The 16,409-nt window shown below is 44.6% G+C and overlaps 1 protein-coding gene across 5 annotated transcripts in view; it reads right to left on the reverse strand.

Moving 5' to 3' along the window:
• TAOK3 (TAO kinase 3) overlaps window positions 1–16,409 on the reverse strand; it is a 1,449,622-nt gene that overhangs the window by 449,039 nt on the left and 984,174 nt on the right. For all 5 annotated transcript variants that reach the window (XM_086943286.1, XM_086943287.1, XM_086943290.1 and 2 more), the window contains one exon: window positions 8,328–8,462. In XM_086943286.1, coding sequence (XP_086799412.1) covers window positions 8,328–8,462 — 135 coding nt within the window. The remainder of the gene's footprint in view (window positions 1–8,327; window positions 8,463–16,409) is intronic.

The following is a 16,409-nucleotide window of genomic DNA, read 5'->3' on the forward strand; positions in this document are numbered from 1 at the left end:
ACCCAGCCCGGCAATATTCCAGGATAAAAACTTCCCAGAACTAAGCCCATCCCCACGCGCTGCATTTGTTTTAGAACATGGTTGGTGGTTCATTGAGCTTTCATCATTCCCGACAAATCTCTCGATTTTCCTCGTACTGCCCCCATCCATATCATTATCAACATTTGCAGTTAGTGTGGGTAACTCCCCCGCTCCATCGTTGACACTTACTTCCCCACATCCATCCACCATATTCACGATCTCATTGCCAATATTCATGACATTTAACGTCGGACCAACATTTAAATCAAATTCAGCACAATCCCCTTGATGGTTCCTGCTATTTCCTCCCCTACTAGTATACATGTGATCAAGGGTTTGTCAGCATCCCCACCCTAGATCTTGCCATCCCACCGGGGGATTATAGTTCGGGCCAGTAATATGGTTTTGGCACTGTAACAGTGGAACTGGTGTGGAAATCCTTGGCCATGGGAGGTTGAAAAGAAGGTTTTGCTCGTTAAGCAGGCTAGTCGAAACACTAGTAGGACGTGGATAGAAGCAAGTAAGGTCAACAATGCCAATTCCTCCATTATTTGTGCCCCATCCCTGTCTTGTTATCCACCCAGCCACCCTTGGATCTTGAAAATTAACCACAATACAGTCCCCCCCCCCAGGCTTTTGGTAGTACAGCCTATCCAGTCTATTCTCCTCACCCCCAATATTAATCCATCAACTTCCCCTGGTAGAGGCCGGTTCACCCTTAGCCAGTGCATAACCTTATTTTTAAGCATCTGGAAGGTTTCTCTCTGTCCCGTTGAAAGTGGTGGGACATTTATAAGGACTTATACAAAGGGAAAGGAATCTGGGGTAAGGTTCATGGGGGGTTTCTTTTGAGGTGGCTTTATCAAGGGTGGTAAGGACGGTCTGGGAACTATAGGAGCAGGGCGGGGTGCAGGATTGTTTGCTATAGGCTGGTTACTAGTTAGTGGGGCAGTTGGTGGGGCAGTACCTGTTGTAGAACACGCACTACCCCCTGCTCCCACAGTAAGCAAAGGGTTTAAACTAAGCGGCGGTTGTTGCGCCACAATCTGAACTGAGATTACAATATTAGGGGGATTTTTAGGAGGTCCCGGTGGTACTAGGTCAAGAGGCTTGGGTGGTCTCTTCACAGCCGCACTACCTGACTTAGGTGGCATTGGAGAATAATTTGTTGCCTTCGTCCCTTGTCCTGTGGTACACATTGAGTATTGTTCTGGGGCTTACTACTTTCGTCCAGCCTTGCTTGAGTTTTTATCAATGCCTTTGTTGAGAAAAAGTTATCTAATGTTACCTGCTCAAAATGGTCTAGCCGGTCAGAGAGTTTACTAATTCGTTCCTCTATTGGGAGCAGAATTGACCGTAGCAACCTTTCTAATTCAGGAAACAGGTTACAGAGAAGTGGCAGTTTGCCGGCGATTGCCAAGCCAGTCTCTGAAGAATTAATAGTACTAGGATCTGGGCTGTCTAATAGCACAACATCCCCCTCTTGTATAATTTCCCTACTACGGCTTACTTCAGTGACAGCCTTACTGGGGCACGTAGTTTTGCTTACTTTTCTAAGTTTGTGTGGGGGTTTAGCTGGATAACATTTTCTAGATGCAGTAGTCCTTTTTCTTTTTGATCCAGATTTAGGTTGGATCAGGGAAACCTGGGCACATAATTCTGCTGTACATAATATAGGGTCAGTATGGCTCACACAAGAAGAAATTGGTTCAACTACAGTACCCTGGTTCACCTCATTAGGGATAACATCATGACATATTTCAGCTACAACAGGCAGGTTTACTGATGATAAGGGCGTTACCAATGCAGGATAGATTTGTACAGATCGCTTGTCTACAGGATTTTTAAGAAGTTCAATAGATAATCTACGCTCAGCACGCCTCTCTGCAAGCGTTATTTCTTTATCAATATTCTGGGTCGGCCGGTTAAAAAATGTGTCTAAAGGTCCAATAACTACTGGCCCAGCCTCGACCGGTAGGGTCATCGGAATGTTGCTACTTGGGGATACAGACATACTTTGTGGTCACCAACCCTTTTACAAAACTCAATATTGGGCACTTATCTGACACAGCAATTTACATCGTACTATATATTCCGTTATGGTCAATGTCAGAGGGCTGGCCCAGCCCGGCCTCCCTCGGCCCCTGGCGGCCACAGACGGTCCCGCCCTTGTCCCGGGCTTCTCCTGGGACGCTCCCGCGCTGCGGAAGTAATGGTTCCTGTTATAGGTGGGAGGTGCTCAGGGGGCGGGTCAAGCAGGGAGATCGACCAGGTGCAGGTGATGGCAACGCAGGGACTCCTGGGAAATGGAGTCTCTGTCTCTCACATGGCGCTCGCAGCCCTGCAGTTCCCACTCTTTGCTGCTCAATAGATGTTGGCCCCAGCAGACAAAGTCCAGCTCCCAGCAGACGGGCGATGCAGGACCCGCGAAGCGGGGACCGCGAGGTTCAGCAGAATCAGGGAAACACAGCGGAACAAACAGCTCTCCCTCCTCCAAGTACGTGGGCGTGTGGCGTCTCACAACAAGGCAGCAGCGAGCAGGCACCTTTCACTCGGTGCTCAGGGGGCGGGTCAAGCAGGGAGAGCGACCAGGTGCAGGTGATGGCAACGCAGGGACTCCTGGGAAATCGAGTCCCTGTCTCTCACCTGGCGCTCGCAGCCCTGCAGTTCCCACTCTTCGCTGCTCAATAGATGTTGGCCCCAGCAGACAAAGTCCAGCTCCCAGCAGACGGGCGATGCGGGACCCGCGAAGCGGGGACCGCGAGGTTCAGCAGAATCAGGGAAACACAGCGGAACAAACAGCTCTCCCTCCTCCAAGTACGTGGGCGTGTGGCTGGAAAAAGTATTCTGGATGCCCAATTTCATGCATACATTTTTTTTTACATATTTTAACCATGTGCCATGTGATCTTGTTGACATGATCCAGTTTCATTGCATCAGTTAAAATTTCCTTGTTAAGACCTGTGCTGGTAGAGGTCCAAATTCTGTGCCAAAGCAGCACTTGTTGTATTTTAATTAAATTCGAAATGTATTGTACTCCTAGCTCATTGTGGTAGTTAAAAACAGAGGTACTAGCAGGGACAGTCAACATAAATCTTAAAAACTTGTTTTCAACATATTGGATTGGAGCACAATCTTGGAACCCCCATATTCCGGCCCCAAAGATTGCAATGCTCACGCATTTAGCCTGACAGATTTTCAGTAGAATTTCTGGTGGTCTTTTGCCCAGTTTTTTGGTAAATTTTATCAGGGCTCCAGTAGACCTCATGAACAGGAGGCTTCTAGTCTTGAGTGCCTGTGCCCAAGACCCAGTACAGTTAAATAGAACACTCAGATATGTAAAGGTGTTAATAGGTTCTACCCTGCTCCCCCCAGCATGAAAACTCCTATACCTTTGTTTCCCTCTCCCGCAGGTCATTACAAAACTTTTCTTTGCATTCATCTTTAAACTCAAATTATCTATTAAACTAGTATAATAAGTAAGGGCCTCATATAGTTACAGCAAGGTTGCCAACTGGTTCAGGCTGTCGGGATCGCTTGTTTTTACTTTTCATTTGATAAACTAATCTATTTTGAAGTTGAAGTGGTGCATAGCTTCCATTGATCGTTTTGGTTTTACTCACACACACACACAGTAATTGTTTGTAACAGAAAAGTCCCAAGATTGGAGAAACTGTGTCTAAAAGATATGGATCTAGGATGCAACCCACAGTTAGGGCATTTAATTGTTTTTTTTAAGTAAAACAAGCAAATTGGAGCGAAGAGGACAAACATATGGAGGGTATGCATGAGACTATTAAGTAATCTATTGTACAACTTTGACAAGGATGGTTTAAAAAGGTGTCAACTGTGGCAAACATTTCATATTTTCAAAATGGGAATAGCTCAAAGGTCACCAGGTAGAAAAAAACATACCAAAGAAACCTGTAAGGTATATAACTATGATGATACTGCAGTCTGAAAATTGAGAGCTTTTTGGGATTGCCAAAGGAAAGGGGTAGATGTAGATTTGGAGCCCCATACATAATTTTGTTATATAAAAAGGAAATTTAGGAATAGACAAGTGACAGTCTTGGAGAACCTGTCTGCCCAATGGAGGTAGAGAGCTACGAAAAATTTACAAATGCTGCTGGCGCAGGGGATATTCACAAGGTGAGGAATCACAAGGTGAGGAATCCACTGGCAGATGTATCCATCAGAAATACACTTATACTGTGGACCTGGGGTGTGTGCCTCACAGCATTTATTCAACCCAATTGGGGGACAAAATCATTCCTCCCATAACAGTGAGACAAGTTCAGAGGGCCTTATCACAGAGAAAGACTATTCAATACATATTTTTTTCAAAGCAATTATTGGAATACTCGTCGTTGTCACCTCTTCAAATATTGAAAAGTCTTTTGATTCTCTTGAAATATCGTTACCCCTTTTCAAATCTAAGAGAAGTAAACTTTTGGCCCTGGGTTACTTTGTTGGTTAAAATTATTACACAACGTTATCACCAATAGTGTTCAAGCTGACAAACATGTTTAAGACCTTCTCATTAATAGTAAGACAAAACAGGCACATTCTTTGTTCCCCTCACCTTTTGCTCTGACAATGGAGCTACTGTTTGAGGTGGGAAACACAACATTGAGATAAGAGGTTTCACTGTATTTAACCAAATTATTTTAAAGAAACCCCCAGTCTTACCCTGCCTTTTAGATAATCCAGTGGAAATGAGCTAACAATTGATTCTAATAATGAACTTCGATAACTAGGCGGTACTTCTAACTATAATCAAATATACAGCTAGGGATCATACAGAAATGGGTATCTGCAGTATCAAGAACATCAAATGTTTTTTCAGGATGATATAAATTCAACATGTATACCTTTAAATGTAATTTTGAACAAATGCCAATTAAAACAATTAATATGGAAGACAGACAAGAAAGGCGTTGACTTATGAGGGTTATTTTTCGTTTGGTTCAGCATTTTCTCCAAAAAGGTTTCTTACAGTCTTAAATAGGCATAGTTATTGCAAGCAGTCAAACGGTTTCTTAGAATCTTCTTATTGCAATTATTAGGCATAGTTGCGGCAAGCAGTCTTACGGTTCCTTGTAATCTTCTTTTTGCAATTCAGTGAGCAAGATAAATTATTGCAAATGTTGCACAAAACCTTGGTTCACCCTGAAAGAACTGAATCTTCAAAAAGATCTTAACAATTAAAAACACCTTTATTTTAAGAGATCTCTTGCTTCATACCTCATTTGTAGTCTTGCTACAGTTAGGAAGTATGCACTCCTGACACAATAATAGGCCACCTCTATTTTAGGGACCAAATCAGTCACATATTAAAGTGTGGGCAAATAAAAAGATAGTGAAGAATGTTGTGGGTTGCACTAAAGATCTTCAAAGTCTGTTTTAACGTTTTCATTGTGGTAGAATGAAAAAATATGTCTTCAGTATCCAATTCAAGGAAAAATGAGCACAACTGCTAAGTGGAATATTCTATTTGGCTTCCAATTAACAGACACGCTCTCAACACCTATGACTAGAGGTTATAGTCTTCTAAAAAGCTAACTTTAATGCTTTTATTGTCGTAATGGCCTACTTTAACCAGACAAGAGAGCTCACTAAGAAAGAGTCATGATAGTACAAGATAAGGATAATATGCTTGAAACAAAATATGTATTGGCAAATTATCTGCTATGGTAGAGCCTCCTTGTCAGCTGGACCAGGCCTCTGGGTGATGTCTACCCTGTGTCCTAATACATAAGTTAACCAAATGGGCAAAATAGACTAACTCTGAAACACTTCAAATGGTGCATAAGCAACAAGGTCGAAAGGAAGAGAACATGTAAAACATGGTCACATGTTGGGTTATGCTGAAAAAAGCAACCTGTTGCAGGGTATTCCACCTAACTAGCTAAAGGACCTTGTTGCTGCACCTGCACCATCCTATAATCAATAGTTTAGAAGGCAGTCGACAGGTCCAACATGAGAAGGATGGAAATACACACCCTGACCGTTACAAAGTACAGATAATCCAGCACATTGCCATAGTAAACTATCCCCTGGCTATCTTGAAACACTGGCAAGGTGTTACTAAAGAAAAGTCCATAATTATACAGATTTTTAGAGCGCACAATCACTCAGAAGGGTGACCATATGCTCATACCATTCTTCTAAATAAGGCTAAGCTGGAGATCAGAAGACTGTTCACGAGGAACAGTCAAACAAACTCCTATTTAGAGTCCTATTGTGTCTACCCTTCATAACCGATCAGTGGATGAATTTGAGTCACTTTCATATTCTGTAAGTAGCATGAGGGACAGATGTTTGTGTCAATGCTGGCCCACGTCCTCCCCTTGGCCTCTTTTCTAAAACCTCCTAACAATTATTTTCATATAATTTACATAAACTGGCTGACCTACATGTTTTTTTTTTTAATCACCGCCATGGCTACACGTTAACTGGGGTAGACGTAACAATAATAATGTAAACATCTTCCATGTAAAGTTAACATCAAAAAACGGGTTAACATGCTGCACAGAACATTATTAAGTGAAAATCAGGGTGAGCTTATGTGGCGACATTGCAGCAGGTCAATATACACCCTTTCTTTATAACTCACAGACCTAAGCTAGAAGGGTTTGATTGCATCTTGCCCACTGGAACTCCTAGTGTAAATGGAGTACACTCTCATTGGCTTTGTGATAGCTGGTGTGCTTACATCGCATGGCTATCTGATACAAGTATGAACTGTATGTCTTTGGTTTAGGCAAACCTGAAATTAGATCATTTATACATGTGTCAAGGCTTACACCAGAAAGGCTTTTTGGCATTCTAAATATTTTGTCATTTTTCATGTTTGATTACTTCTACTGACTGGTATTCGATCCAAATCATTGGGAACACCGGGCTATAGTCCTCTGGTGAACCAGGATAGGGCCCAGCTCAGTGACACATTTTGAAACATCAAAGTGGGTTAGGGTTCCTCTTTACTTTGATCAGAAGTCATTAATGACCCAAAGTGCAACTACATTATAGCACCTACTCTATGCACATAAATAAGCCATTATGTACCAAACAAAGTCCATTTGGCTATGCAACCTCTGGCCCATTCATTAGATCCTGGATTGGAGGAACTGTAGCTTCTCGCTTCAAAACTCTGCAACCAACTACCCCTTTATCGTTCCCAACTGAATATTGCTAAACCCTCCAGGTTACCCTAATTGAGACATTACTGAAAGAAGCATCAGAACCTCAAAACAGAATTGCTGACTGCACTTAAGAAAATAAGTTTATAGTGCAGTTTAACAAACATTGCTTTCACATAGCATAATATACTAAGGTTAACAAGTATGTGTACAGTAAGCCTAACAAAGGGGATACTGCATGGGTTATATGTGTCTTTCACAGTAAATAGATCGACTGTGAACCTACTGAACGACAAAATCACATTAGGTAGAAATGAGGCCTAGGTGGTTACAAGCACTGCCCATGCAATACCCCCCCACCCACACACACACACACACCCCCAGTCGTATCAGGCTCCACGGAGATCAAAGGAAGACGAGATAACCCAAAAAAATGCTTGCAAAATCAGATGGAAAATAAAAAAAGACCGACCCATTCTGACTGCAAACATAAAACAGAGTTCCACAGTTCGGTATATGCTTAACATGGCAAGAGGGCATAGGTGGTCAAAAGATGCATGTACCGAGGTCAGCCATTTTACAATCAAAAACTGCTTCTGGGTATTCAACGGGAGTCAAGGATACCTGAAAGAGGGCCGTGAAAAGGATTCTGGTAGCCATCTACATTAACATCCAAATTAAATAATTCCCCCCCCCCCCCCAACCCACACCGCTTAAAAATTCAGAATACAAAAAAGCTTCGATGTTCCCATAAAATCACACCCCTTTGAGAACATGACACAAAATAACAGGTCCCCAAAACATACGAACATTCGAACATGTACGTACTACACAGAAAGTCATACCCCAATGAACTCACATAGAGAAGCAGAAAAAAATGCCGAAGCCTGCAGACATGTGCAGGCGTATTACATGCATCCCCGCACACACCCACACATGAACACATTTACACACACACACACACACACAAACCCATGAAAGACGCACAAGACAGGTAAAGGAAAACACAAAGCAAAGGCATGAAATTCACAGAATAAAATATCCATTTTGCAATTCCTGTGGTTGCTATGCCAACAAACAAAAAAAAAAAGAGAGAAAAGCGTTGCCTCTCCACCCCTTCTCCTTTGCAGAGAGAGAGGAGGAGGGGGGTTGTTTGCTCACCAAAGATGCTGATTTGATTGTCGCGAATCGCTCACGGTTCCGGTAGTGGAGGGCCTGACTCTGGACGGATGGGGTAGGCCGCAGATCAGGCCTGGGATCCCTGTGGCCCACGTCATCCCTTATGAATACATGTTCCTGCAGAAATGGATAAAAACAAGGGGGAAGTCGCGCTGGGCTGTGTCGGCGCCGGCTGCGTCTCTCTGGCCCCGCGTGCTGCACAGGCACGGCTGTTTGAAATGCATAGTTTAGCCCTCTCCCTGCTCAGGCGCTGCAGCTCCCTGGGTACCGAGCGAAGCAGCAGCACATTGCAGCCCCGGGTGAGCACTGTCAGCTGATTGCTAGCGGGATGCTCTCTGAATCTCCGGCAGCGCTTTACCTCCACAATTACACATAGGCACCAAAAAAAAAAAAAAAAAATCCCACAACACACAGAGAAAAACACTGGAATGTAACGCAGGGTGCTCAGCCGATCCCTCAGAACACCTGCCTCAATCCACAGACCGAATGATGCAGCGCTGTGAAAAATATTGCATCCATGCTCATCAAGAACGGTCTTTTTTTTTCTTCTTTCGACCTAAAAAGCAAAAAAGCTTTTGGTTCATTCACTTGACTGCTTTGCTTTTATTGCTTTTTTGTAATTCTGGCTCTAAACGTAGGCTCGGTCCCTTCCTCGTCTCCTGCCGGGGCTTAATTCTGAGGGTGCCGGGAGGATGGACGTGGACCCTGCGCCGACAGGCCTCGCTCTACTCCTCTGCTCGTACGATCCGGCAGCCACTGAGGGATCCTGCTCTCACTGTCAGCCTCGTACGCCGTTCTAGCACTTTCCAGCCTCTGCCTCGCACAGGGTTTTTTTCTATTTAAAGGGACAGCCTCTCGCTGGATGAAGGTGCTCTCTGAATCTCAACATATGTTGCTCTCTCACTACAGAGGAGCAGAGAGGACAGGATGCTGCCGACACCTGCTACCCTGGACCAATGCACGGCAAGACGGAGGGAGCCTGCTGTGCGAGGGAGAGGGGAGCTCAGCACCGGGGCTCTGGACAGCACCCTGCCTACGTGAACAGCGTACCGTCGCGGTGTAACGCCACCCTCCGTAGAAACACCCCGCCTCTGTGGAACACCGTGCCGCTGTACAAAACAACCGTGCCTGGACAGCAAATACCCCGCTTCTTTTTAACGCCATACCTCTCTACAACGCCTCGCTGTCTCGAAATACAGCAGTCGGAGTCTGTATAACGCCAATCCTCCTCTGTGCAACAGCAGACCTCAATAAACCGCCACCACGGCTTTACACACCACCCTGACTCAATATAAAGGCACAGCTCCGTGTAACACTACTAGCCAGTATGAAACCACTCTACCTTAGTAGAACATTTTGCTGCCAGAGTACCACGATGTCACCTTGCAGCAACACCCCACATCAGTAAAACACAGTATCTCCGTACATCACCACCCCACCGCTATCACCACCCACCATATCACCCAGCCGTTTTATACCACAGAATCCAATCCAGTCAATGTATTAACGATAACTGGCCTTGGTAAACAGCCCTATCTTTTTATACCATCCCTTCTTCGGTAGCTCAACACCATTTATATACTACCACGGGATTTCTATCAAACAGCACATTGCCTCTGACTGGCTCCTTCCACCCCTGTATACCACCATGCCACCACCCTTCTTCTGTGCAGCACTATCCTCCTGAATGCTACTTCCTGCCTTGGAAGACAGCCATCCATCCTCTATACAAAAGCAGATGTTGCTGTAAAAGGCTTCTCTGCCCCCACAAACCTTCTACCACGCCTTTGTATGGAATGTCACCACTAATGTACAAGGCCGCTCGGTCTGTATATTTCATCATTCTTCTCTATTATTAAATAACTTGCTATTGAATAACACCACTAAGCCTCTTCATAAGGCAACATTACTCTTCCTCTACACCGCACCACACAGTCACCATGTAGCTCCACACCACACGAGCCCCTTTCTGACACTGCTCTTGGTGTCTGCCTGACACTGCCCCAGCCTCTATCTGACACTGCCCTCCCTATGAGCCTGCCTCTATCTGACACCAGGCTCCCTCTGCCTGACAATGACCTGCCTTTTACTGACACCGCTCTGCTGCCAGCATGCTTGTCCAGCACTGTTATGTCAAGTTAAGACCGCCCTGCCTATTTGCGACACTGCCCTACTACTGTGCGACACTGTCCAACATCGTCCTGCCTCATCTGACACGACCTCTGCAAACACTGCCTATGTCCAACGGCAAAGTCACAGTGTGAACTACCTCTCTGCACCTCTATTCCTCCACCTTGCACAATTTAGCTGTGCAGCTGCATGATACCAACTGGCCTGTTTCTGGAAATCTGTATTTGCATTATACAAAAGATGACACTTAATAACAGGAGATACAAACAAGCCCAGCCTATACATGCCACAGATCAACCCCTGTATAACATTCCACCAATTTAAACTTAATGCTACTCCACTCGGTAGAAAGACATATTCACACAACACTACGTTGTCAAGGGGTTCCATTCCCCACAAAAATCACAACTCACTTTATGATGAACCTACGCTTATGCATATTGGATACCAATGACTTCTCAGATTCACAAAAACCAAATGAGATGCGAATGTAGGGTTCCAGAAACTATCCTGTCAGGCACCTGTTTCCCCTAACAAGTGCAGAATGACATGGGGTGGGGGGAGGGGTCTGCATATGTATAGCTAGGGAATTCGTTTAATTTGTGGTGAAGCTGCAAGCACCTTGCCACTCCCTTTACCATTTATGTCTGGTTGGTTTAGTCGTAATCTCATAGCTGTAAAGAAGTTTAGGAAAGCCACAGCAACATCTCGTGATTACTAACACATATACGAATCACTGGATATTCGCCTCATTTGCATAAACCAGTCCCCATGCAACATAAGTGGGGGTCATTTATCACAGCAGACAATGTTGAATACTTACTGGAACTTTAACAATTTTTAGATCTCTGCTCGCAAAAAAACAAGTTACTTACCCTCGGTAACAATCCTTGTCACTTGATACTCCTTTAAGGCCTCAGACTAGATCTTAAACCTTGAAACAGCTTTGTTGTGCTATGTTCGTTGGTACATCGATTCCGTCTTGCCAGTTGGATCCGTCCCTTGATTTGATACCAGAGAATTGAAAAATATGTCACCCGGGGGCAGTGACGTAGTTTCCTCGTCTTTTTCCATGCCCGCTGAGACGTAGACCAGGTCAATAAGATTGACAGAAATTGAAGGGTACAGATTTAACTTGAGACCTTATGAATATGGCATTACTGTTCCTCAGAATGGGGTGTGTGTGGGATAAATGAGGAATCCGCAGGGAGATAGTCTACCAAAAAGACAGTTACAGAAGGCTAGCACCTTGTTATTTTGATGGATAGTTCTACCTGCAGGTTCCTTACCCACCTTTGAATCTAAACCCAAGCACTACCTTTGAGGTGGTGGGGATGAGGAGATGGTCAAATCAAGTGGGCGGAATTTGCGTAGTCGCGCTATGCTAAGCTCTGCGAAACGGTAAAAAATCCCCACGAGCACGCAAAAGTTAAGCGAACACACGGAATTGCTTGTTCCTCCCGTTCACAATGCTTTTTTCCTGTTCACGAACGCGATATGCTTGCTCTGGGAGAAATATCTCACAAAAACGCATTTTGAAAGCACGAACAAGCAAAAAATTCCGGAAAGCCACAGAATTTTTGGCAATTCCACGTTCTGTGCGGAACACGAAATTACCAAAATTCCCCGAGCTGAACGGAAGTTACCACCCAGGCCTACCTGTAACACAGATCTAGCAAAATAATAATAATACCAACATTTGTAGAGCGCGAATAGCTACCTCGGGCAGAGTTGTCCCGGCACTATAACAATAAGTTGCAGGCAAGGAGGTCAAATCATCAAGAAACCTGAGCATATTAACCTAATCTACATAGCCACGTTGTCACCGCTCTCCTAAATAGTGGCTCTGAGTCAATATGTCGTAAGTTGTTTGGCAAGAAGTTCCAGAGCTTTGGAGCCTTGACCGTGAAAGATCTGGCACCCATCCGGGCTTTCCTAAACCGTGGAGTGTACAATAGGTTTTGTGTGCTCTATCTCAGCAGTCAATTCTGTTTGTAGCTGCTAAGGTGTTGTTTCATGTAGCTCAGGCATTTACCATGGATTGAACGGAATGCAAATGTCAAAGCCTTGAATTTGATTCTTCTGGCCACTGGCAGCCAGTGGAGCTCCTTGATGTGCGGAGAGATATGATGACGGAATGGTACATGTCTAATCAATCTCGCAGCCACATTCTGCACCATATGTAATCTTCTAATCAAGTAAGCAGGCAGGCCTACATAGAGGCCATTCACATAGTTCATTCTAGCTGTCACAGTGGCATGTATTATGACAAGGCCGCAGTCCTCTGGCAACAATTGGAGGAACTTCCGCAGGCTTCTCAATTTGGTAAAACAGGATGATGTCACTTACTGGATCTGGGCAGAAAAAGAGAGTTCAGTCTCTCACTTAACCCCCAGATTTTTAGCCATAACTGCTAGGGAGGGAGGGGAACCCATTTCCTGTGGCTACCACAGGTCCGCTGGTGGCGGTGGATTTTTTCAAAAGAACAGCACTTAATTTTTCTCGGCATTGAGTTTCAACTTAATATTATTCATCCAAAAGGAAATATCTTTCAGACAGCTCTTACAAAACTTATAGGCATCATCCCATTGCTTCTTAAACGAAAACACCAACTGGGTGTCGTTGGCGTATGAAAACGCCCTCACACCCCAATGGGCAATAAGTGAGAACAACGGGGCAAATGGGCAATGAGTGAGAACAACGGGGCAAAATATATGTTGAAAAGAAGTGGGCTTAGTGCAACTTAGAGAGTCGAAGCAATAATGCCTGGTGAAGGTGTAGACCAAAGCCCATGTTGCAGCCCACAGATATCCAGGACACAGTATACAGGATATGGCTCTTTCCCTAATGGAATGGGCCCACATGAGGTTTATTCTTAGCAGGAGAATACCAGATCTTGATAATCAGCAGGATCCTACAAGAAATTGCCTGTTTTTTAATCCTTTTCCTTGCTGCGAACCAGTATAGACAGGAAAAAGCTGATAGTCAATCCAGTACTTCGAAGTCCTGTCAAAGTAAACAACTGAGGGCACTCTTAGGATCTAGGCTGTTACATTCTTTTTTCTCTTGGTTGGGATAAGGAGGTGGGCAGGTTGTCTGTAGAGTGATTGGGCGATCAATGTGAAACGGGCGATCAATGTGAAATAGGCTCACCACCTTCAGCTTGACAGTTTGTCTTAAAAAATGTGGTAAATTTAGGATGAAAAAGTCAAAGGATCCATCTCACTAATGTCGAGGTAATGGCAATCAGGAACGCAATGTTTAATGTAAGCTGAGTCAAAGAGCAACTGTTTTATGGGTTTAATGCAAAATCCATCAGGAACGTGTATGCAAAGTCAAAGACTCACTGAGTCACTACAACAGAAGAAGTGGAAACAAATGGGTTAACCTCTTCAGAAAACTCAACATGATAGGGGACTTAACCACAGCTAATCTGGTAAACATAGAAAAGCCTAAAAGTCTGTCAAATAGTTTTTTTACAATGCACACAGCAAATTCCTGCTGGTCCAAGGAAACTGCAACACATCAGATAATCATGTCTTGAAAAGGTAAAGTCCATCTTGGTGCACCAAGAGGCAAAACAGGGACAACACTCGAAATAAACAAATGAGGTAGAGGGGAGATGGGCTGGCAAAGTATGTCCACCACATCAGATGGCAGATTAAAGGAACTCAAGATTGTCCTGCTCAATCTTCAGTCATGAAGGTGTGGGCTCTTTAAGTTTGGTTTGCATTCCAGCCCCCTCGCTGTGTAAGTAGGTACGGCCCAGAGGGGAAGCAGAAGAGGAGGGTGCAGTGACAGGTTGGGCAGATTCAAGTACTACTAATTCTGAGGCCAGTCTGGTGCTAATAATTGTGCAATATCCTAACACATCTTTCTCAGAACCTGAGGAATCAGATGGATGGGAAGAAATAGATTGTGAAGAAGGAACCCCCCCACCTCAGGCAGAACATGTTTCCCAGAGATTTCTGCAACAGAAGCTGTAGGGTACAGAACTACAGACAAAGATAGTATTTATGAGTGGCAAACAGACGTAATGAAGGACTGCCCAACCCAGAGGGTGGAAAGGCTTGAACCACCCCCAGGTCAAGATGCAATTTATGATAGGCAAGATGGTGCCATTGAGATGGTCAGCCGGATGACTAGAGAGGAGAGCGTGAGAGCTTCCAGTCACAGAGGGCATGGACTAAAGTCATCTTTGATTGTTGGTATACCATAGTGTGCTTTCATTGTCCATCAGAACCCAGTCTGATTGCCCGTGGATGGAAGGCAGGATCAACTTCAAGGCTAAGAGGATCACCCAGAGATCCACCAAGTTGATGTGTGATCTGTGCATTGAATGGGACACAGTCCTCTGATCTCTCTCATTGAGATGACCGTCCAACCAGAGAGACTATTTTGGTCACTGCTGTATCGTGGGGGCAGAAGGGCTTCCTACATGTGAGGTGGTTAGACACCAGCTGCTACTACAAGTCTCAAGTTCGAGAAGCTTCAGAGGAAATCTGAATGCTGTCTGTCAGACTCCCCAGTGCAGGGCCCACTGAAAATGAAGACACCACTGGGGTGAATACATGTGGCATTGATCATGAGACATCAGCAGGACGCAAGAGGAGAATAGGCTCAAAAGCCAAAGGATTAGGAAGCAGAGCTCTACCCGGAAACACTTGAATCACTGCCCAAAAGACTGAACTCACACTGGAGAGGCAGGAAGGCCATGAGGGAAACAGAGCCTAGCTCTAGCCCAATAAAAAAGAAGTGTGGAGAAGGCTGGCTGAAATTATTAGGTCGAAGAGCAGGTAGATTGTAGCCTGCAGGTTCTGCAACACTAGCTACAGGGATTTTCCCTTCAGGAGCCAGTTATCAATGCATGGGAGCACTCCATCTCAAAACACAGGTACTTACTATTTGACTTCAGAGTCAGAACATGAACGCGAGTCCTCTTGCTGAAGAATGCCACCTAGTCTTGCATCCAGGGAAAAAAACAACATGCACAAAAGAACACATTTTGAACTTCTCCTTCCAGATGAAGGCATTCAGAATGCGAAGGTTGGGAACAGAACACAGACTGTTGTCTTTCTTGGGAACAAGAAAATACCAGGATTAGTATCTTGATCTCATTCTCTGGGACTAATTCTGCAGCCCATTTGCTCAAAATAGCAAGAAACTCCTCCTGTACAATATGGACATTGTCAACTCATGTGACAGAGAGCACAGAAGTGGATGGGAAACAGAAAATCCCGGAAGAGAAGGGTGCAGCTCTGCTCAACAATTTGAAGAACCAAATCGTGCATAGTGATGAATTGCCAGGATGATAAATGAATGGACAGCATTCCCCCAACAGGCCACATGATCTACTTCAAGAGTGAATTGTCTTTTTTGGGGGCAGGGAGGAGGCGATAGAAGACTACGGTAGCTGCTGCACTAAAAAAAAAACATCGGGCGGTTGCACTGTCTATGAGGCCTGGTGCTGCCAAAAGGGCAGACATCGAGACTACCCACTTAGTTTGCAGGACTGTGAATGAAACTGGCGAGCAGGGCAGGCACTTCAAGGACCGAGCCATAGTTCGATTCTATTTTAAATGTTTCAGTGAAGAGTCATCCTCCACTCCAAAGAGGGATACTCCACGAAAGGGCATGTCTGTAGGATTCGCCTGGACATCCCCCCTAAAAAGCCTATGTCACATATGAGACATGGTGGTGATGGTGATGTAAAAGCCATGGATGAAGCCACTGAATCCACCATATCTGGCTACAGCAGAGAATGCGTTTGGCTGGGTTTTGCCCATCAAGCAACACTTACGCAAAATGGTTACACAAGCAATCTGGAAGGTTAAGAACTACAAGCTTGATCTTTTAAAGGATGGGGGTAAAAGGCCAGTAGGCAGGTTGCATTCATGGAGCAAAAGGCAAGACTCCAATGAAGAGAGAACTTTC

The sequence above is a fragment of the Lissotriton vulgaris genome, chromosome 11 (genome assembly GCF_964263255.1).
Source record: "Lissotriton vulgaris chromosome 11, aLisVul1.2, whole genome shotgun sequence".
In the NCBI taxonomy this organism is placed as follows: Eukaryota; Metazoa; Chordata; class Amphibia; order Caudata; family Salamandridae; genus Lissotriton; species Lissotriton vulgaris.